Source organism: Mesoplodon mirus (assembly GCF_964341445.2).
Source record: "Mesoplodon mirus genome assembly, chromosome: 6".
NCBI classification, from domain to species: Eukaryota; Metazoa; Chordata; class Mammalia; order Artiodactyla; family Ziphiidae; genus Mesoplodon; species Mesoplodon mirus.
Genome location: NC_138982.1, coordinates 45,715,830 through 45,737,309, shown reverse-complemented (window position 1 = coordinate 45,737,309; position 21,480 = coordinate 45,715,830). Strand labels below are relative to the sequence as shown.

General features: G+C 37.8%; 1 protein-coding gene across 5 annotated transcripts in view; it reads left to right on the top strand.

Annotated features, from left to right (window-relative positions):
• The window catches only part of VPS8 (VPS8 subunit of CORVET complex), a 293,055-nt gene that overhangs the window by 223,273 nt on the left and 48,302 nt on the right, over positions 1–21,480 (top strand). For 4 of the 5 annotated variants that reach the window (XM_082625439.1, XM_082625440.1, XM_082625438.1 and 1 more), the window contains one exon: positions 16,887–16,940. The exons of the other annotated variant lie outside the window; for it this stretch is intronic. In XM_082625439.1, coding sequence (XP_082481565.1) covers positions 16,887–16,940 — 54 coding nt within the window. The remainder of the gene's footprint in view (positions 1–16,886; positions 16,941–21,480) is intronic. 5 annotated transcript variants of the gene reach the window in all.

Genomic DNA, 21,480 nt, shown 5'->3' with positions numbered 1-21,480 from the left:
ATTAAAACAGTTATTATAGTTATATTGCATACGTTCAAGAAGCTAGAGGAAGGATTGAACATAAGAGCCGACCAAACATCTAGAGACTAAACCTACAATGTATGAGATGAAGAATACAGTAGATGGGATTAACAGCATAGTGGATATTGCAGAAGAAAGGATTAGTGAACTTGACTGTATAGCAATAGAAACTATCCCAAATCAAACACACACTGAAAAGAAATGAATGACTGTGAACTACAGAACAACTTCAACTAGCAAGATATACATGTAATTGGAGTTCTGGAAGAAGTAGGGGAAGGGATAGGACGGAAAAAATATTTGAAGAAACTTAATACGGAGTTCCAATTCCAATAAGGGCAGGGCAGCCTGTATTGGACAACCCTTCTACCAGTAACAATTATATAGACAAAGTATTGTTTAGAGAGCAACCAGAAGCAGGCAGAAACCTTAGAGAACACAAACCTTGAAATAAGGGAAGCAAACTAGAGGAGCTCTACATTTAATGAGTTTTTTTTCCCTTTATCACACATTTCAGTTTGTCTTGGAGAACTGGGGGAAAAGAGCTTATAGTAGTATTCTTATTGGATGAAGAAACAGAGTTCAAGACTACCAAAGCAGTTGTAAATTGAGAGAGGCCATCTCAGAAGGAAGAGAGCCAGGGAGGAGGGAGCCCTAAATTCTTTCTACAGGTTTCTAAGTTGCACATACACAAACAATGCTTTAAGAAACGGTGCAGAAAGTAGCGTCAGGAGGACTAAAGCACTGAGCAGAGATATCAGCAAGCGCATAGTGCTGAATTTGAGTGCAAGCCCTGCCAAATTTGAGGGATTGATAAATATCTCAGGTTTTGTATTGAAACTTCAGAAGGACCATGCCTTATGAGTAAGGGCCACCCTAAGACTAAGGGCAAAAGTAAAATAAATCCTTTCTAACAAAGCCAAAGGCCAAACTATTACAGGATCAATAGGAAGAAGGAAAATATAACCTAAAATCAAGAGAAAAACATCAATAGAAGCAGATCTATGGATGACCTAGATATTGGAATTGGGAGTCAAGGACTTTAAAATAGAAATTATAAATAAGTTAAAGGATTTAGAGGAAAAAGATCAGCAGAATGATTGGATACATAGGGAAATCTCAGCAGATAAATGGAAACTATAAAATAAAATAAAACTAAATGTAAATTCTAGAGTTAAAAAAATAAGATGAAAATTTCATTAGATATCAATAGCATTTTTAACACTGAGACAAATGTTATCTGTAAATTTGGAGAGAGTTCAATGAAATAATCCTAATAGAAGCACAGAGACTAAAAAGATTGAAAATAAGTGAAGAGAGCTCTCAGTAACCTGTGAAACAATATCAAGAAGTCCTAACATATGTATCACTGGTGAGGAGAGAGAGAGAAGTGGGTGGGGGTGACTGAAAATTTCCCACATTTGGTGAAAAACATTAACCCGTATGTCCAAAAACTCAGCAAACTGCTAGTGGGATAAGTACAAAGAAAACCACACTCAGACACATCTTGGTCAAACTGCCAAAACCAAAGATAAAGAGGAAATCTTAAAAGCAGCCAAAGAAAAGACAATAATAAGAATGATGACTGATTTCTCATAAAAAGGGGGTGGGGAGGAGAGGCCAAGTGACAATAAATGGCATCTTTAAAGTACTAAAGAACGGTAATACGGTGCTTATATTGTATGTTACATAACATTCCCAGTGGGGTCTAGGGCAGCATCCCATAATCAAATGCTTACGTGGGATAAATAAAGACTATAAATAGCCTCACTTCAGGTTAGGTTTTGAAGTCATAACTTTCGGTGCCAAAAGTTTTTAAAAAGTACTTTTGATTTCAGAGCTTTTTGGATTTTAGAATTATAATAAAAGGATTTGTGGATATATTTTACTTGTCAGGAGGAGAACTGGCAATATATATTTATAAATGTCTACACTCTTAGAAGTAGGGATTTAGAAGAAGCTGTGCAATGAAAGTAACACATGAAGAGTGTATACCGAGTGTTACACAAGGATGTTTATGACAGCATTTTTGAAATAAAAAAATTGAAAACAACCTAAATGTCCCAATAGTTTCCTAATACTTGGTTAAATTAGTTATGTTATATGTATGCAATGAATGGACTGCTTTATAGCCATGAAATATCATGTGTCAGAGAACATTGATATGGTGAAATAAACTCTCAGTATGTTACATGCAAAGATCACAAAGCTGTGTGATTCCAAATGTTAATAGTAGTTATTGCTGTGTGGTTGGATTGTCATTTTTATTTGCTTTATTTTGCTCTTTTGTATTTCTTTTTTTTTAACATCTTTATTGGAGTGTAATTGCTTTACAATGGTGTGTTAGTTTCTGCTTTATAACAAAGTGAATCAGTTATACATATACATATGTTCCCATATCTCTTCTTCATTCATGAACAGTATTCCTTTGGTAATCAGAAAAATCAAGGCTTGTTTTTAAAAAAGCAAGGTGATAAGGAAGATATTCCTATTGCTATCAAATTTCAGATCAGATTGCTTCTCTAAGTTAGGAATCATTTTATTAACAAAGATCACAAAAGTTTAGCATTATTAAGGCCTTGGCTTAATATATCATCCACATCCCCAGATCTAGTGTTCTGCACACCTGGATTTAAAGTGTCTTTTAAGCTGCATTGCCTGAGGCATTTCCAGAAGGAATCCTTTTAAACGAAAAATAAGACCTTTCGTAAGTGATGCTGAACCATTTCTGTTGCCACTTCAAACACTCTCTGACTTATTCTCCAGAGAACAGCTTTCTCAGATAAATTGTCCAGCACCACGTCTAGTTTTTGGCTTGTTTTAAAAAGTCTGTAGATCCTTTTATGAGTTCATTTTTTTAAGCTTAAATATCTACTTTGCTTTGAAATCTATTTTCTTCCTTTACAAAAAGAGCATACCAGGAGTTAAAATTGGATCACATTCAGCAAACTACATCATACATCTGGAGTAAATTCCAGAGTATTAATGTCATTGTATGTTAAAGGAAAGACTTTCAAGTCTAATTTTTGCAGACCTGCTAAATCTTAAAGGACAGTCTGTACAGCCAGCAGTTTTGATCCCTGAGCTGAGGTATGTTTTCTAAAGTTATTCTGAAAGTCAGAGGGCAAAGGCATAAAAGACTGCAACATGGTCCTGTTTGAATAGATTGATGCCACAGTGATAGGAAATGTCTTTATCATTATATACTGTAGGCTGTTAGAATTAAACTGTTAGAATTGGAACAGGCTTGAGAACTTGAGTCCAGTTGCTCTCCCAGTACTCATATCTCTTCTACATCATTGTAGATAGATGGTATCTAGTATCTATTGAACTACATGTAATAATTATTTTTCCTTATAAGTTAATAAGTAAATATTCTGATTTCATATCTTAGTCTCTGTGTACTTAATATTTGCTAGAATTCACTGCTGAAACGATGTGAACTTGGAGTTTTCTTTGTGGGAAAGTTTGATAAAAAATTCAATTTCTTTAATAAATATAGGGCTATTCATATTTTCTTTTTTATCTTGGGTCCATTTTTATAAGTAGTTTTTAAGGAAGTATCCGTTTCATTTATCAAATTTGTTGGCATAAAATTATTCTTAATAGGCTCTTATTGCCTTTTTTTCTTTCTTTTTTTTCAACATCTTTATTGGAGTATAATTGCTTTACAATGGTGTGTTAGTTTCTGCTGTATAGCAAAGTGAATCAGTTATACATATACCTAAATCCCCATATACCCTCCCCCTTGCGTCTCCCTCCCACCCTCGCTATCCCACCTCTCTAGGTGGTCACAAAGCACCGAACTGATGTCCTTGTGCTATGCGGCTGCTTCCTACTAGCTATCTGTTTTACATTTGGCAGTGTATATATATCAGTGCCATTCCTCTCACTCCGTCCCAGCTTACCCTTCCCCCGTCCCCATGTCAAGTCCATTCTCTACGTCTGCATCTTTATTCCTGTCCTGTCCCTAGGTTCTTCAGAAACGTTTTTTTTTTCCTTAGATTCCATAAGTATGTGTTAACCTATGGTATTTGTTTTTCTCTTTCTGACTTACCACACTCTGCATGACAGACTCTAGGTCCATCCACCTCACTACAAATAATTTTGTTTCTTTTTATGGCTGACTAATATTCCATTGTATATATGTGCCACATCTTCGTAATCCATTCATCTGTCAGTGGACATTTAAATTGGTTCCATGTCCTGGCTATTGTAAATAGTGCTGCAATGAACACTGGGGTGCATGTCTCTTTTTTAAAATTATTATTATTATTACTTTTTAACATCTTTATTGGAGTATAATTGCTTTACAGTGGTGTGTTAGTTTCTGCTTTATAACAAAGTGAATCAGCTATACATATACATATATCCCCATATCCCCTCCCTCTTGCGTCTCCCTCCCACCCTCCCTATCCTACCCCGCTAGGTGGTCACAGAGCACCGAGCTGATCTCCCTGTGCTATGCAGCTGCTTCCCACTAGCTAGCTGTTTTACATTTGGTAGTATATATATGTCCATGCCACTCTCTCACTTCATCCCAGCTTACCCTTCCCCTCAACTTGTCCTCAAGTCCATTCTCTAATAGGTCGCATCTTTATTCCCATCCTGCCCCTAGGTTCTCATGACCATTTTTTTTCATAGATTCCATATATATGTGTTAGCATACGGTATTTGTTTTTCTCTTTCTGACTTACTTCACTCTGTATGACAGACTCTAGGTCCATCCTCCTCACTACAGATGACTCAATTTCGTTTCTTTTTCTGGCTGAGTAATATTCCATTGTATATATGTGCCACATCTTCCTTATCCAATCATCTGTCGATGGACACTTAGGTTGCTTCCATGTCCTGGCTATTGTAAATACAGCTGCAATGAACATTGTGGTACAAGACTCTTTTTGAATTATGGTTTTCTTAGGGTATATGCCCAGTAGTGGGATTGCTGGGTTCTATGGTAGTTCTATTTTTAGTTTGTTAAGGAACCACCATACTGTTCTCCATAGTGGCTGTATCAATTTACATTCTCACCAACAGTGCAAGAGGGTTCCCTTTTCTCCACACCCTCTCCAGCATTTATTGTTTCTAGATTTTTTGATGATGGCCATTCTGACTGGTGTGAGATGATATCTCATTGTAGTTTTGATTTGCATTTCTCTAATGATTAATGATGTTGAGCATTCTTTCTTGTGTTTGTTGGCAATCTGTATATCTTCTTTGGAGAAATCTCTGTTTAGGTCTTCTGCCCATTTTTGGATGGGTTGTTTGTTTTCTTGATATTGAGCTGCATGAGCTGCCTGTAAATTTTGGAGATTTGTCCTTTGTCAGTTGCTTCATTTGCAAATATTTTTTCCCATTCTGAGGGTTGTCTTTTTGTCTTATTTATGCTTTTCTTTGCTGTGCAAAAGCTTTTAAGTTTCATTAGGTCCCATATGTTTATTTTTGTTTTTATTTCCATTTCTCTAGGAGGTGGGTCAAAAAGGATCCTGCTGTGATTTATGTCATAGAGTGTTCTGCCTATGTTTTCCTCTAAGAGTTTTATAGTCTCTGGCCTTACATTTAGGTTTTTAATTCATTTTATTTTTGTATATGGTGTTAGGGAGTGATCTAATATCATTCTTTTACATGTAGCTGTCCAGTTTTCCCAGCAGCACTTACTGAAGAGGCTGTCTTTCCTCCATTGTATATTCTTGCCTCATTTATCAAAGATAAGGTGACCATATGTGCATGAGTTTATCTCTGGGCTTTCTATCCTGTTCCATTGATCTATATTTCCATTTTTGTGCTAGTACCATACTGTCTTGATTACTGTAGCTTTGCAGTATAGTCTGAAGTCAGGGAGCCTGACTGCCCCAGCTCCATTTTTCTTTCTCAAGATCACTTTGGCTCTTCGGGGTCCTTTGTGTTTCCATACAAATTGTGAAATTTTTTGTTCTAGTTCTGTGAAAAATGCCAGTGGTAGTTTGATAGGGATTGCATTGAATCTGTAGATTGCTTTGGATAGTATAGTCATTTTCACAATGTTGATTCTTCCAATTCAAGAACATGGTATATCTCCCCATCTATTTGTATCATCTTTAATTTTTTTCATCAGTGTCATAGTTTTCTGCATACAGGTGTTTTGTCTCCCTAGGTAGGTTTATTTCTAGGTATTTTATTCTTTTTGTTGTGGTGGTAAATGGGAGTGCTTCCATAATTTCACATTCAGGTTTTTCATCATTAGTGTATAGGAATGCAAGAGATTTCTGTGCATTAATTTTTCTACTTTACCCAATTCATTGATTAGCTCTAGTAGTTTTCTGGTGGCATCTTTAGGATTCTCTATGTATAGTATGTCATCTGCAAACAGGGCCAGCTTTACTTCTTTTCTGATTTGGATTCCTTTTATTTCTGTTTCTCTCTGACTGGCCAAAACTTCCAAAACAATGTTGAATAATAATGGTGAGAGTGGGCAACTAAGTCTTGTTCCTGATCTTAGTGGAAATGGTTTCAGTTTTTCGCCATTGAGGACGATGTTTGCTGTGGGTTTGTCATATATGGCCTTTATTATGTTGAGGTAAGTTCCCTCTATGCCCACTTACTGGAGGGTTTTTATCATAAATTGGTGTTGAATTTTGTCAAAAGCTTTTTCTGCATCTCTTGAGATGATCATATGGTTTTTATTCTTCAGTTTGTTAATATGGTGTATCACATTGATTGATTTGCGTATAATGAAGAATCCTTGCATTCCTGGAATAAACCCCACTTGATCATGGTGTATGATCCTTTTAATGTGCTGCTGGATTCTGTTTGCTAGTATTTGTTGAGGGGTTTTGCATCTGTGTTCATCAGTGATATTGGCCTGTAGTTTTCTTTCTTTGTGACATCCTTGGTTTTGGTATCAGGGTGATAGTGGCCTCATATAGTGAGTTTGGGAGCGTTCCTCCCACTGCTATATTTTGGAAGAGTTTGAGAAGGATAGGTGTTAGCTCTTCTCTAAATGTTTTATAGAATTCGCCTGTGAAAACATCTGGTCATGGGCTTTTGTTTGTTGGAAGATTTTTAATCACAGTTTCAATTTCACTGCTTGTGATTGGTCTGTTTATATTTTCTATTTCTTCCTGGTTCAGTCTCGGAAGGTTGTGCTTTTCTAAGAATTTGTCCATATCTTCCAGGTTGTCCATTTTATTGGCATGTAGTTGCTTGTAGTAATCTTTCATGATCCTTTGTATTTCTGCAGTGTCAGTTGTTACTTCTCCTTTTTCTTTCTTTTTTTTTTTTTTTTTTTTGTGGTATGCGGGCCTCTCACCGTTGCGGCCTCTCCCTCTGCGGAGCACAGGCTCCGGACGTGCAGGCTCAGCGGCCATGGCTCACAGGCCCAGCCGCTCCGCGGCATGTGGGATCTTCCCAGACAGGGGCACAAACTCGTGTCATCTGCATCAGCAGGTTGACTCCCAACCATTGCGCCACCACGGAAGCCCTCCTTTTTCATTTTTAATTCTATTGATTTGAGTCTTCTGCCTTCTTTTCCTGATGAGTCTGGCTAATGGTTTATCAATTTTGTTTATCTTCTCAAAGAACCAGCTTTTAGTTTTATTGATCTTTCTTATTGTTTCCTTCATTTCTTTTTCATTTATTTCTGATCTGATGTTTATGAATTCTTTCCTTCTGCTAACTTTGGGAGTTTTTTGTTCTTCTTTCTCTAATTGTTTTAGGTGTAAGATTAGGTTGTTTATTTGAGATGTTTATTGTTTCTTAAGGTAGGATTGTATTGCTATAAACTTCCCTCCTAGAAGTGCTTTTGATGCATCCCATAGGTTTGGGGTCATTGTGTTTTCATTGTCATTTGTTTCTAGGTATTTTTTTATTTCCTCTTTGATTTCTTCAGTGATCTTTTGGTTATTCAGTAGTGTATTGTTTAGCCTCCATGTGTTTGTATTTTTTACACGTGTATTCCTGTAATTGATACCTAGTCTCATAGTTCTGTGGTTGGAAAAGATACTTGATACGATTTCAATTTTCTTAAAATTACCAAGGCTTGATTTGTGACCCAAGATATGATCTATCCTGGAGAATGATCCATGAGCACTTGAGAAGAAAGTGTATTCTGTTGTTTTTGGATGGAATGTCCTATAAATATCAGTTAAGTCCATCCTGTTTAATCTCTCATTTAAAGCTTGTGTTTCCTTATTTATTTTCATTTTGGATGATCTGTCCATTGGTGAAAGTGGGGTATTAAAGTCCCCTACTATGATTGTGTTGCTGTCGATTTCCCCTTTTATGGCTGTTAGTACTTGCCTTATGTACTGAGGTGCGCCTATGTGGGGTGCATAAATATTTACAATTGTTATATCTTCTTCCTGGATTGGTCCCTTGATCATTTTGTAGTGTCCTTCTTTGTCTCTTGTAATAGTCGTTATTTTAAAGTCTGTTTTGTCTGATATGAGAATTGCTCCTCCAGCTTTCTTTTGATTTTCATTTGTATGGAATATCTTTTTCCATCCCCTCACTTTCAGTCTGTATGTGTCCCTAGGTCTGAAGTGGCTGTCTTGTAGACAGCATATGTACAGGTCTTGTTTTTGTATCCATTCACCCAATCTGTGTCTTTTGTTGGGAGCATTTAATCCATTTACATTTATGGTAATTATCAATATGTATGTTCCTATTACCATTTTCTTAATTGTTTTGGGTTTGTTATTGTAGGTCTTTTCCTTCTCTTGTGTTTCCTGCCTAGGTAAGTTCCTTTAGCATTTGTTGTAAAGCTGGTTTGGTGGTGCTGAACTCTCTCAGCTTTTGCTTGTCTGTAAAGGTTTAAATATCTCTGTCGAATCTGAATGAGATTCTTGCTGGGTAGAGTAATCTTGGTTGTAGGTTTTTCCCTTTCATCTCTTTGAATATGTCCTGCCACTCCCTTCTGGTTTACAGAGTTTCTGCTGAAAGATCAGCTGTTAATCTTATGGGGATTCCTTTGTATGTTATTTGTTGTTTTTCCCTTGCTGCTTTTAATATGTTTTCTTTGTATTTAATTTTTGATAGTTTGATATATATGTGTCTTGGCATGTTTCTCCTTGGATTTATCCTCTGTGGGACTCTCTGCACTTCCTGGACTTGATTAATTATTTCCTTTCCCATATTAGGGAAATTTTCAACTATAATCTCTTCAAATATTTTCTCAGTCCCTTTCTTTTTCTCTTCTTCTTCTGGGACCCCTATAATTCAAATGTTGGTGCATTTAATGTTATCCCAGAGGTCTCTGAGACTATCCTCAATTCTTTTCATTCTTTTTTCTTTATTCTGCTCTGCAGTAGTTATTTCCACTATTTTATCTTCCAGGTCACCTATCCGTTCTTCTGCCTCAGTTATTCTGCTATTGTTTCCTTCTCAAGCATCTTTAATTTTCTTTATTGTGTTGTTCATCATTGTTTGTTTGCTCTTTAGTTATTCCAGGTCCTTGTTAAACATTTCTTGTATTTTCTCCATTCTATTTCCAAGATTTTGTATCATCTTTACTATCATTATTCTGAAATCTTTTTCAGGTAGACTGCCTATTTCCTCTTCATTTGTTTGGTCTGCTGGGTTTTTACCTTGCTCCTTCATCTGATGTGTGTTTCTCTCTTCTCATTTTGCTTAATTTACTGTGTTTGGGGTCTCCTTTTCACATGCTGCATGTTCGTAGTTCCAGTTGTTTTTGGTGTCTGCCCCCAGTGGGTAAGGTTGGTTCCATCGGTTGTGTAGGCTTCCTGGTGGAGGGGGTTAAAGGAGAAGTTGATTAGGGCACTCTGGCTCACTCAGGCTGGGGTCAGGGACAGGTATGGATTGCAGGGTGAGCCTGGGGCTGCAGAGGACAGCTTTACATTGCAACAGCCTGAGGCATGCCATGTAGCATGCTGTTTTGATTACTATAGCTCTGTAGTAAGTTTAGAAATCAGGAAATGTGAGACCTCCAACTTTTTTCTTTTTTAAGATTGTTTTTGCTACTCAGGGTCCCTTGAGATTGCATATAAATTTTAGGTTGGATTTTTCTATTTTTGCATAAATTGCCATTGCAGTTGATAGGCATTGCACTGAATCTCTAGGTTACTTTGGGTAGTATGGACATCTTCACAATATTTAGTCTTCCTATCCATGAACACAGGGTGTTTTTCTATTTATCTTCATCTTCTTTAATTTCTTTCAGCAATATTTTGTAGTTTTCAGTGTGTAAGTCTTTTGCCTGCTTACTTATGTTTATTCCTAAATATTTTATTCTTCTTGGTGCTGTAGTAAATAGATTTGTTTTCTTCATTTACTTTTTGGGTTGTTTGTTGTTGGTTTATCAGAACACAACTGATTTTTGTATGTTTTTTAATATCCTGCTACTTTGCCCAATTTGTGTATTAGTTCTAACAGCTTTTTCTGTGGAATATAAATTTAGAGTTTTCCACATATAAGAGCATACCATCTGTAAACAGGGAAAGTTTTGCTTGTTTTTTTTCCCCCACTTTAATGCCTTTTATTCTTCTTGCTGAATTGCTCTGGCTAGGACTCCCAACACTATGTTGAATAGAATTAGTAAAAGCAGGCATTCTTGTCTTATTTCTGATCTTAGAGGAAATGCTTTCAGTCTTTCTCCATTGAGTATGGTTTAAGCTGCTTTTTTAAATATAGGCTTTATGTTAATGTAGTTTTCTTTTAATTCTAGTTTGTTGAGTGTTTTTATAATGAAAAGGTGCTGAATTTTGCCAAATGATTTTTTTCTGAATCAGTTAAGATGATCATGCAGTTTTTTCCCTTAATTCTGTTAATGTGGTATATCTCATTTATTTATTTGTATATGTTGAACCCTCCTTGCATCACATGAATCCCACTTGATCATGATACATGAACCTTATAATGTGCTATTGAATTCAGTTTGCTAGTATTTTGTCATTGATTTTTCCATCTGTATTCATCAGGGATATTTCTCAGGTTAATACTGACCTCCTGATGAGTTCCCTCCTCTTCAATTTTTTGGGAGAGTTGGAGAAGGATTGGCGTTAATTCTCCTTCAAATGTTTGATAGAATTCACCAATGAAACTATCTGGTCCTGGGCTTTTCTTTGTTGGGAAGTTTTTTATTACTGATTCAGTTTTCTTAATAGTGATTGGCCTATTCAGATCTTGTTTCTTCATGATTATGGGTGTTTTTTGTTTTTTGCATTACGCGGGCCTCTCACTGTTGTGGCCTCTCCCGTTGCGGAGCACAGGCTCCAGATGCGCAGGCTCAGCGGCCATGGCTCACAGGCCCAGCCGCTCCGCGGCATGTGGTATCCTCCCGGACCGGGGCACAAACCCATGTCCCCTGCATCGGTAGGTGGACTCTCAACCACTGTTCCACCAGGGAAGCCCTATGGGTGTCTTTAAAAAGGATCAATTTCCTTTTGATTTCTTCTTTGATCCAAGTGTTATTTGGAAGTGTGTAAGTTCCTAAATATTTGAGAATTTTTCCAGAAGTCTTTCTGTTATTGATATCTAATTTCTTTCTATTATAGTCAGAGAACTGTATGACTTGAATTATTCGAAATTAATTGAAAATTGTTATCGCCAAAAGATAATCTATGTTGGTAAATGGTCCAGGCATACCTCATTTAATTGTGCTTTTCTTTATTGAACTTTTCAGATATTGCATTTTTTTTTACAAATTGAAGGTTTGTGGCAACCTTGCATCAAGCGAGTCTTTTGGCACCATTTTTCCAACAGCATTTGCTCATTTTGCATCTCTGTGCCACATTTTGGTTATTCTCACAGTATTTCAAACTTTTTATTATTATTTGCATGGTGTTCTGTGATCAGTGATCCTTTTTTTGTTTTTTTCTTTCTTTTGCGGTACACGGGCCTCTCACTGTTGTGGCCTCTCCCATTGCGGAGCACAGGCTCTGGACACGCAGGCTCAGCGGCCATGGCTCACGGGCCCAGCCGCTCCACAGCATGTGGGATCTTCCCGGACCGGGGCACGAACCCGTGTCCCCTGCATCGGCAGGCGGACTCTCAACCACTGCGCCACCAGGGAAGCCCGATCAGTGATCTTTGATGTTACTATTGTAATTGTTTGGGGTGCCACAAACTGCGCTCACGTAAGATGGCAAACTTAATCTATAAATGTGTGTGTTCTGACTGTTCCACCTACCAGTTGTTCCCCTGTCTCTTTCCCTCTCCTTGGGCCTCCCTATTCCCTGAGAAACAATAATTTTGAAGTTAGGCCAGTTGATAACCCTACAGTGGCCTCTAAGTGTTTAAGTGAAAGGAAGAGTCACACATCTCTCACTTTAAATCAGAAGCTAGAAATGATTAAGCTTAGTGAGAAAGTCTTGTCAAAAGCCAAGATAGGTCAGAAACTAGGCCTCTTGTGCCAAACAGTTATCCAGGTTGTGAATGAAAAGTAAAAGTTCTTAAAGGAAATTAAAAGCGCTACTTCAGTGAACATACAAATGATGATAAGAAAGCAAAATAGCCTTATGGTTCATGTTGAGAAAGTTTTAGTGGTCTGGATAGAAGATCAAATCAGCCATAAAATTCCCTTAAGCCAAAGCTTAATCCAGAGCAAGGTCCTAGTTGTCTTCAATTCTGTGAAGGCTGAGAGAGGTGAGGAACCTGAAGTAGAAAAGTTTGTATTTAGCAGAGATTGGTTCATGAAGTGTAAGGAAAGAAGCCATAATGTTAGAGTGTAAGGTGAAGCAGAAAGTGCTGGTGTAGAAGCAGCAGCAAGTTATTCAGAAGATCTAGCTAAGATAATTTTTCAACATAGACAAAAACAGCCTTAATATTAGAAGAAGATGACTTGCCTTCTAGGACTTTCATAGCTAGAAAGGAGAAGTCAGTGCCTAGCTTCAAAGGACAGGCTTACTCTCTTGTTAGGGGCTAATGCAGCTGGTGACTTTAAGATGAAGCCAGTGCTCATTTACCATTCCCCAAATCCTGGGGCCCTTAAGAATTATGCTAAATCTGCTCTGCCTGTGTTCTGTAAATGGAACAAATCCTGGATGGCAGCACATCTGCTTACAACATGGTTCACTGAATATTTTAAGCCCATTGTTGAGACATACTGCTCAGAAAACAAGTTTCCTTTGAAAAATATTACTGCTCACTGACAATGCACCTGGTCACCTAAGGACTCTGATGGAGATGTACAACAAGATGAATGTTGTTTTCATGCCTGCTAATACAGTATCCATTCTGCAGCCCATGGATCAAGGAGTAATTTTGACTTTTAAGTCTCTTTATGCAAGAAATACATTTCATAAGGCTATAGCCGCCAAAGGTAGTGATTCCACTGATGGATCTGAGCAAAGTCAATTGAAAACATTCTGGAAAGGATACACCATTCTAGATGCCATTAAGAACATTGGTGATTTATGGGAAGAGGTTAAAATATCAACATTAATTGGAGTTGGGAAGAAGTTGATTCCAGCCCTCATGGATAACTTGGAGGGGTTCAAGACTTCAGTGGAGGAAGTAACTGCAGATGTGGTGGAAGTAGCAAGAGAAGTAGAAGTGAAGCCTGAAGATGTGACTGAGTTGCTGCAATCTCATGATAAAACTTGAACAGATGAGTTGCTTCTTATGAATGAACAAAGAAAGTGGTTTCTTGAGGTGGAAACTACTCCTGGTGAAATGCTGTGAAGATTGTTGAAATGACAGCAAAGGATTTATATTACATAAACATATAAAGCAGCAGCAAGGTTTGAGGGGATTGACTCCAATTTTGAAAGAAGCTTTACTGTGGGTAAAATGCTGTCAAACAGCATTGCGTGTTACAGAGAAATCGTTCGTGAAAGGAAGAGTCAGTCGATGTGGCAAACTTCATCATTGCCTTATTTTAAGAAACTGCCATGGCCACCCCAGCCTTCAGCAGCCACCACCTGATCAGTCAGAAGCCATCACCATGGAGGCAAGACCCTCCACCAGCCAAAAAATTATGACTAGGGGCTTCCCTGGTGGCGCAGTGGTTGAGAGTACGCCTGCCGATGCAGGGGACACGGGTTCGTGCCCCGGTTTGGGAAGATCCCACATGCTGCAGAGCGGCTGGGGCCGTGAGCCATGGCTGCTGAGCCTGTGCGTTCAGAGCCTGTGCTCCGCAACGGGAGATGCCACAACAGTGAGAGAACCTCGTACTGCAAAAAAAAAAAAAAAAAATTATGACTTGCTGAAGGCTTACATGATAGTTAGCATTTTATAGCAATAATGTATTTTTAATTAAGGTATGTACATTGTTTCTTTAGACACAATGCTCCTTAATAGACTACAATATAGTGTAAACAACTTTTATATACATCGGGAAACCAGAAAGTTTGTGACTTGCTTTACTGCAGTATTCACTTTAATGCAGTGGTCTGGAACTGAATTCGTAATATCTCTGAGGTATACCTGTACTTGAAAAGAATACGTATGTATTCTGCCTTTGTTGGGTGGAGGGTTCTGTCAGTGTCCATATCCTAAATCCTTCCTTTTTTAGTTTTTAAATTGAGATGTAATTGATATATGATATTGTGTAGTTTGAGGTGTTCCATGTGTTGGTTTGATACATTTATGTATTGCAGTATGATTACCATGATAGCCTTAGCTAATACCTTTATCATGTCAATAATTATCATTTCTTTTTTGGGTAGAGAACAGTGAAGATCTAGTCTCTTAGCAACTTTGAAGTTTATGATACAGTATTGTTGACGTTGACCACTATGTTGTGCCTTACATCTTCAGAACTTATTTCTCTACTAGTTGAAAGGTTATACCCTTAAACAGCATCCCCCCAACTACCCCCACCTCGCAGCTCCTGGTAACCACCATTCTACTCTGTTTTTACGAGTTCAGTTTTTCTAAATTCCACATATGAGTGCTGTCATATAGCATTTGTCCTTCTCTGTCTCATTTCTCTCACTTAGCATCCTTGAGGATGCCCTCATTGTCCATCTGTGTTGTTGCATATGGCAAGATTTCCTTCTTTTATGGCTGAATAATACTTCTGTGTGTGTGTGTGTGTGTGTTTCTGTGTGTCTGTGTATATATTATCACATCTTCTTTATCTGTTCATCTTCTGATGGATGCTTAGGTTGTTTCCATATCTTGGCTATTGTAAATAATGCTGCACTGAACACTGGTGTGCAGATATCTCTTCAAGATACTGATTTCAATTCCTTCTGGTATATACCCAGCTGTGGGATTGCTGGATGATATGGTAGTTAAGTTTTTTTAATTTTTTGAGGAACCACCATACTGTTTTCCATAATAGCTGTACCCATCTACATTCCCACCAACAATATGTAAGGTTTCCCTTTCTCTACATCCTCACCAACGTTTGTTATCTCGTCTTTTTTTTATAAAAGCCCTCCTAACTGGTGTGAGGTGATACATCGTTGTAGTTGTGATTTGCCTTTCCCTGATAAGTGACGTTGAGCATCTTTTCATGTACCTGTTATTCTTTTGTATATCTTCTTTGGAAAAATGTCTGTTCAGATCCTTTGCCCATTTTTTAAATTGAGTATATCCTTCCTAATCTTCATATTTGTTCTCTCATTTATTGAGAGAAATATGGAAACCTCTGACTGTAAAATCTATTTCTCCTTGCATTTCTATCAGTTTTTATTTTATGTACTTTTTAAAAATTACTATTTATTGGAGTATAGTTGCTTTACAATGTTGTGTTAGTTTCTTCTGTACATCAAAGTGAATCAATTATATGTATACATATATCCCCTCTTTTTTTGGATTTCCTTCCCATTTAGTTCACCACAGAGCATTGAGTAGAGTTCCCTGTGCTATACAGTAGGTTCTCATTCGTTATCTGTTTTATACATAGTAGTGTATATATGTCAATGCCAATCTCCCAATTCATCCCACTCCCTCCTTCCCCCCTTGGTATCCGTAAGTTTGTTCTCTACATCTGTGTCTCTATTTCTGCTTTGCAAATAAGTTCACCTGTACCATTTTCTAGATTCCACATATGAGCGATATTATACGGTATTTGTTTTTCTCTTTCTGACTTAACTTCACTCTGTATGACAGTCTCTAGGTCCATCCACGTCTCTGCAAATGGCACAATTTCGTTCCTTTTTATGGCTGAGTAATATATGTATCACATCTTCTTTATCCATTCCTCTGTTGATGGACACTTAGGTTTAAGCTATTAGATGTGTAGACGTTTAGGATTGTTATATCCTCCTGATGAATTGATTCCTTTATCATTATGCAATAATATATCCCTGGCAATAGTCTTTGCTCTGAAATCTAGTACTATCATGGTATATTTTTCCAATCTTGCTTTTAATCTATTTGTGCCTTTATATTTAAAGTATGTTTCTTGCAGGCAGCATGTAGTTGGGTCTTGCTCTTTTATCTGACAGTCTCTTTCAACCTTTCCTATATTTGAAGATCTTCCTATATCATCAGTCTTCTCTTCTTAGGGCTAAACATCCTTTTATTATGGTTTGGCTGATACTTTTTCTAAATCCTTCTATTATTATCAAACACTTGTGCATGTTTTGCTTAAAAGGGACATTAGATCAGAAGGTATACTCTGAGTTGGTCTCTGCAAGACGTGCTACTACATACCGCGTCAGTTGATTTCCATTGTCCACAGAGATCTGTGTCTATTAGGTTCCTCACCACTTGGCTAAAACCAATTTGGACCATCTTTTCTACTTTTCTTACCCTAATCACATTTTTATCTTGGCTAACTACTGACTTTTTGATCTCCAGAGAAACTTCAGAGGGACTTAACAAAAAAATCTATTCATTGTTCCCCTGAAAATGTCTGTTTTATCTCAGTTACATGAATTCTAGTTGAATTATTTTAAGTATGGGTCAAATAAAGCTAGACTATAACTAAGAAGATATCAAAAGGTTTGCTTTTTTTTTTTTTTTTTTTTTTTTAGGTAAAAATGTCCCCATCCTGTCATCCATCCAAAGGGGATCCTGCTGTTAAGAAGGTGAGTGAGTTTTAACGGCAAAAAGCCGACTTCCTCCTTCTGTGTATTTATTCTCCTCTGTTGAACCATATTCTCAAAATGAGTGATTTTAAATCATTTTAATGTGTCTAAGTTTCTTCCTGATTGGATGACTTAAAGAGGTGTCACCAGGACTTGTTGGCTCTTCCAGAGAAGCCAAATGGGGGTTTGGGTCTAGCATCAGTCTCCTGGCAACTAGGGACTTTCATTGTTCTAGAATTCCCATCCTCTCTACCAGATGGGCATTCTGGTATCAGTGAGTGGTAGCAGATGAAAGATATTCTAAGGATGAAAGGTACATAGTTTTTCTTAACAGTGTACTTTCCCTCCAGATAGCTGTTCCTAAAGAAAACTGGTCTGAGGTATTAACATTTCAGCACATACAAGCTAAGTAAGACCTCAATAAATACTTGTGTGATAGAACTCTTTTCTAGGCCATTTCAACCTTTGAATGTAAACTCTGTGGCACAGATAGGTTGTTCATCTTTCAAGTAATTCTCAGATGATGTCGAAAGAACCACTAAAATCCTTTTCTTTATCCAACTGCAACAGTGCAGTTGAAATATAGCAAACAGATTGACATTTTTGCTATGTTTTCTTTTACCATTTTTATTTCTCTGATAGTTGACTTGTCCTTGGTTGTAGGTGTGCTTTCCTTGCTCTTTTTTATGATTTCAGCCAGCATCCGTGTTGGAGAAGGATTGTAGAACAAAAATAACACCTTGCTGGCTCTGTTGACTAACAGCAGGTTCTAGCTTCAAAGCGGTGTGCCAAAAATGGGTCCCTTTTCTCTGCCTTCAAAATCCCCTTTTCAAGGGAAAAAAAGAATAGAAACGAAATATGTTGTCTGAAAAGCCTTATAACGTGCTGCACGTGAAAACCTCTTTCACTCTTGTCAAGACAGCAAGGGCAGGCGAGACCGCAGTGGTGATTGTTGCCGATCAGAACCATCACACACTAACATGAGCTGGAAAGGGCGTCAGCCACTTAGTCGCACTCAGTAAACAAAGGAGGAAACTGGCATCCAGAGGGAAATTTTTTTCTCAAATGTTCCATGGGACACACTTCTACCATAGAGGTTAAAAACACGTGCTTTGGATTCAGTGATTGACTCATCTACTTTATCTGAATAACCTTGAGTAAGTCAGCCTCTCTGTTTCCTCCTCTGTAAAGTGATGATGCTCCTCTCAGAATTGCCCTAAAGATTAAATGAGAAACAATTTAAGTGCCTAACACTGTGTTTGACACATATTAAGTACTCAGTAAATTATAACACAAGTACTCAGCTGTTACTGAAACTAGTATTAAAACACGAGTCTCCCAACTCCTAGTCAGATGTCCTTTCATCTGTCCTTTATTATGCTACTTATATACTATTGTCCATTCAGCAAGTATTTCTTTATACTAGATAGTGAGCTAAGAAGCAGACTACAGAGATTAAAAATACAATCCCTGTTCTCAAGGACCTCAGCATTTAATTGGAAAGGTAGACAGGTTGCACTGACAGTTACCAGACTACTTGACACGTGCCATGCAGGGTGCACAGGGTGCTGCAGGAGTGTGTGGGAGAGGCCCGGTTTTGAAATGACTAAAGCTCCTTTAGTACAACTCTTACATTCTTTATGGTAGAGAGTCCAGTGAAGAAACTTGAGAAATGGTTAGCTGCTCCCCTACAACTTGGTTACTAGATTGTAATGAAAGCAAATCCTACCATACTTAAAGACATTTATTAAATTAAGATCACGAAAACATTTTATCCAGTCGACATATCATGAATACCTTTTATTTTGGCAATGAGGGTCCATTTCTAATATTTACCATTCTGATTAATAAGATATTGATTTCACCAATGGAAAATTTTTCTGCTGTCTTTTGAGCTAATGAGCAAAGTCTTAGGTGTTGGTCAATATATGAACAGCTTTTAGGAGCTGCCTTTGGAAGTTCATGTGAGCTGCAGTTTCTGAAATGCGGATTCTTGTTCAGAGCCACTGACCACCCCTGACTTGAAGCCTAAACTTAATAGCACATACTTAATATTGCACTGTTTATGGTGTGTAGAATAACTTTAAAATATATATCATAACAGGTGCCTCTCCCAAACTAAGAGGTCAAGGAAGGCTTCCCAGTAGAGTTAAAGCTTGATCTAGCCTGGAAACACAAGGCAAAAGGTATTCCAGGCAGACATGGGTGAGCTAGGAAATGGAGGCAGTTCTGTTTGTCATAAGTATGGGATCTTGCAGAAGCCTGGTGAAGTAAACAGGAGTCCAGATCACAGAGCCCCAGTCTGTGAAGTTTGCTTTTTATCTCAAGGATAAGTGTTTCCATCAAACATGAGGCAGAAAGGCCAACTAGAAGAAAAAAGGTCCTAAGCGTATGCTATGTTAATAGAATGAGGAGGTGAGAAAGATTCAAGTCTTAGCCTTTTTATTCTCCCCACAAACCTTTTTGACACCATGAGTTAGGTGTCCTTCCTTTTTTGAGCTCTCAGAGTACCCTGAACTAGTCCTTACAGACATACTTATCTGGCTGTGTTGAAATTGCCTCTTTGCTTATATGTGTCCCCCATTAGACTCTCTGCCTCATAAGGGCAGGGCCCCTAGCAGTTCTGTTTCCTGTTATCTATCTAAGTGTAGGACAAAGTATGCAGTCACTCAGTAGTTGTTGTGTGAATGAGAGAGACATGGAAGAGATTCTGTAGGACTTCGTAGTTGTTTATGGGAAGTGAGGAGAAAAAAGAAGTTTCTGCTGAATAACTGGAGAAAGAACAAATGAAGCATCATTGCTGTTCTGGGCTTGTATTCCCAGCTTGGTCATTTCCTTACTATTTAAGCTCTATCAAGTGATAGACTCCAAGTGAGATCAGTGTGAAGCTCAGCACCGCATTGTTACTTGCCTAGTTGGATATGTATATTTGTGTGTATGTGTTTGTGTGTGCATATATATATGCATCTACATATATATTCTGGTTGTCATCCTGGAGCTACAGTCCCTCTTCCCAAAGTTGCACTGACAGATGGGAGCACCAAGAGTGTCTGTTGAACAGTGTGACTGCCAAAGTGACATGTGTAAGAAACACAAAAGAGCAGCAGTGTTTTTGATTTGAGCCAAAGATTCTCTGTTGACCAATAACTGAAGAGAGTGTTCAGTGACTCTATTGCATATTGGCCCTGCGAAGAGCTCTGCTCAAGTGCCGAGGAGTCAGGAGCCATATTCTGTAGGTCCTGCTAGCTTGGGATACACGGCTCATGTAGAAGTCACTCTCCTATTCTGCTGCCATGTCAGGGCCTGGCAGACTCCATGAGCATTTTGTATTTGTGATATTCTTTCAGAAAGCTCTGGATTAGAAATACTTATCATATGTAATAATATATCTATATCATTTAAAATTTGTATATCATATTTATCTTTTGTATATAAAATTTCTTCTTAATGGGCTCTGATAACTTCAATAAAAAAGTAGGAAGACACATGCTTCCCTAGGACTTCTTCAGTGTTTGATCATAGATGACTAGAAATTTGAAAATTAGAAGCATTTTCCTTAGATAGAAATTGTCCTAAAGTCCATTGCACTAAACTCCCTAGCATAGATCCAAATAGGAGGTGCTGAAGTGTTTGAGGTGGATTAAAGGAGTTTAGAGGGTTAGTTGAAGGCAGCATCAAAACCGTCTCAGCTATGAGGCAGCACTTCTTGACTACTGTAGAAACACCAACCAGGAACTTGTGTGGCAAAGTTGGCATTGTTACATGCATAATAATCAGAGAAAGCCGTTTTGTCTTATTCTTGATCACAAAAGCATGGTTACACTCTCTGAGCCATCCCCTGTTTTAGATGAACCTTCTCTGCTGTTATGTTTGTGGAAGCCTGAGGGGCCGGGTGTTCTGGCTGGTAGAATCCACTATAAGGGGTACAGTTAATGTTCTTCTCAGAATGACTTCTTCCAGTTAGGGAGAATGTACTCGGAGTGGCATAGTGGGAAGACTTTCTAATAGTTCTGGGTAATTCAGTAAATATTCAACAAGCCTCTAAGGTGCCAGGACATGGAGGAACAAAGGTTAGTGAAAAATAGTTCTTGCAGAAGAAAAAGACCTACAAAAACAAACCCAAAACAATGAAGAAAATGGTAATAGGAACATATATATCGATAATTATCTTAAATGTAAATGGATTAAATGCTCCAACCAAAAAACATAGACTGGCTGAATGGATACAAAAACAAGACCCATATATATTCTGTCTACAAGGGACTCACTTCAGACCTAGGGACACATACAGACTGAAAGTGAGGGGATGGAAAAAGATATTCCATGCAAATGGAAATCAAAAGAAACCTGGAGTAACAATTCTCATATCAGACAAAATAGACTTTAAAATAAAGACTATTACAAGAGACAAAGAAGGACACTACATAATGATCAAAGGATCAATCCAAGAAAAAGATATAACAATTGTAAATATTTATGCACCCAACATAGGAGCACCTCAATACATAAGGCAAATACTAACAGCCATAAAACGGGAAAT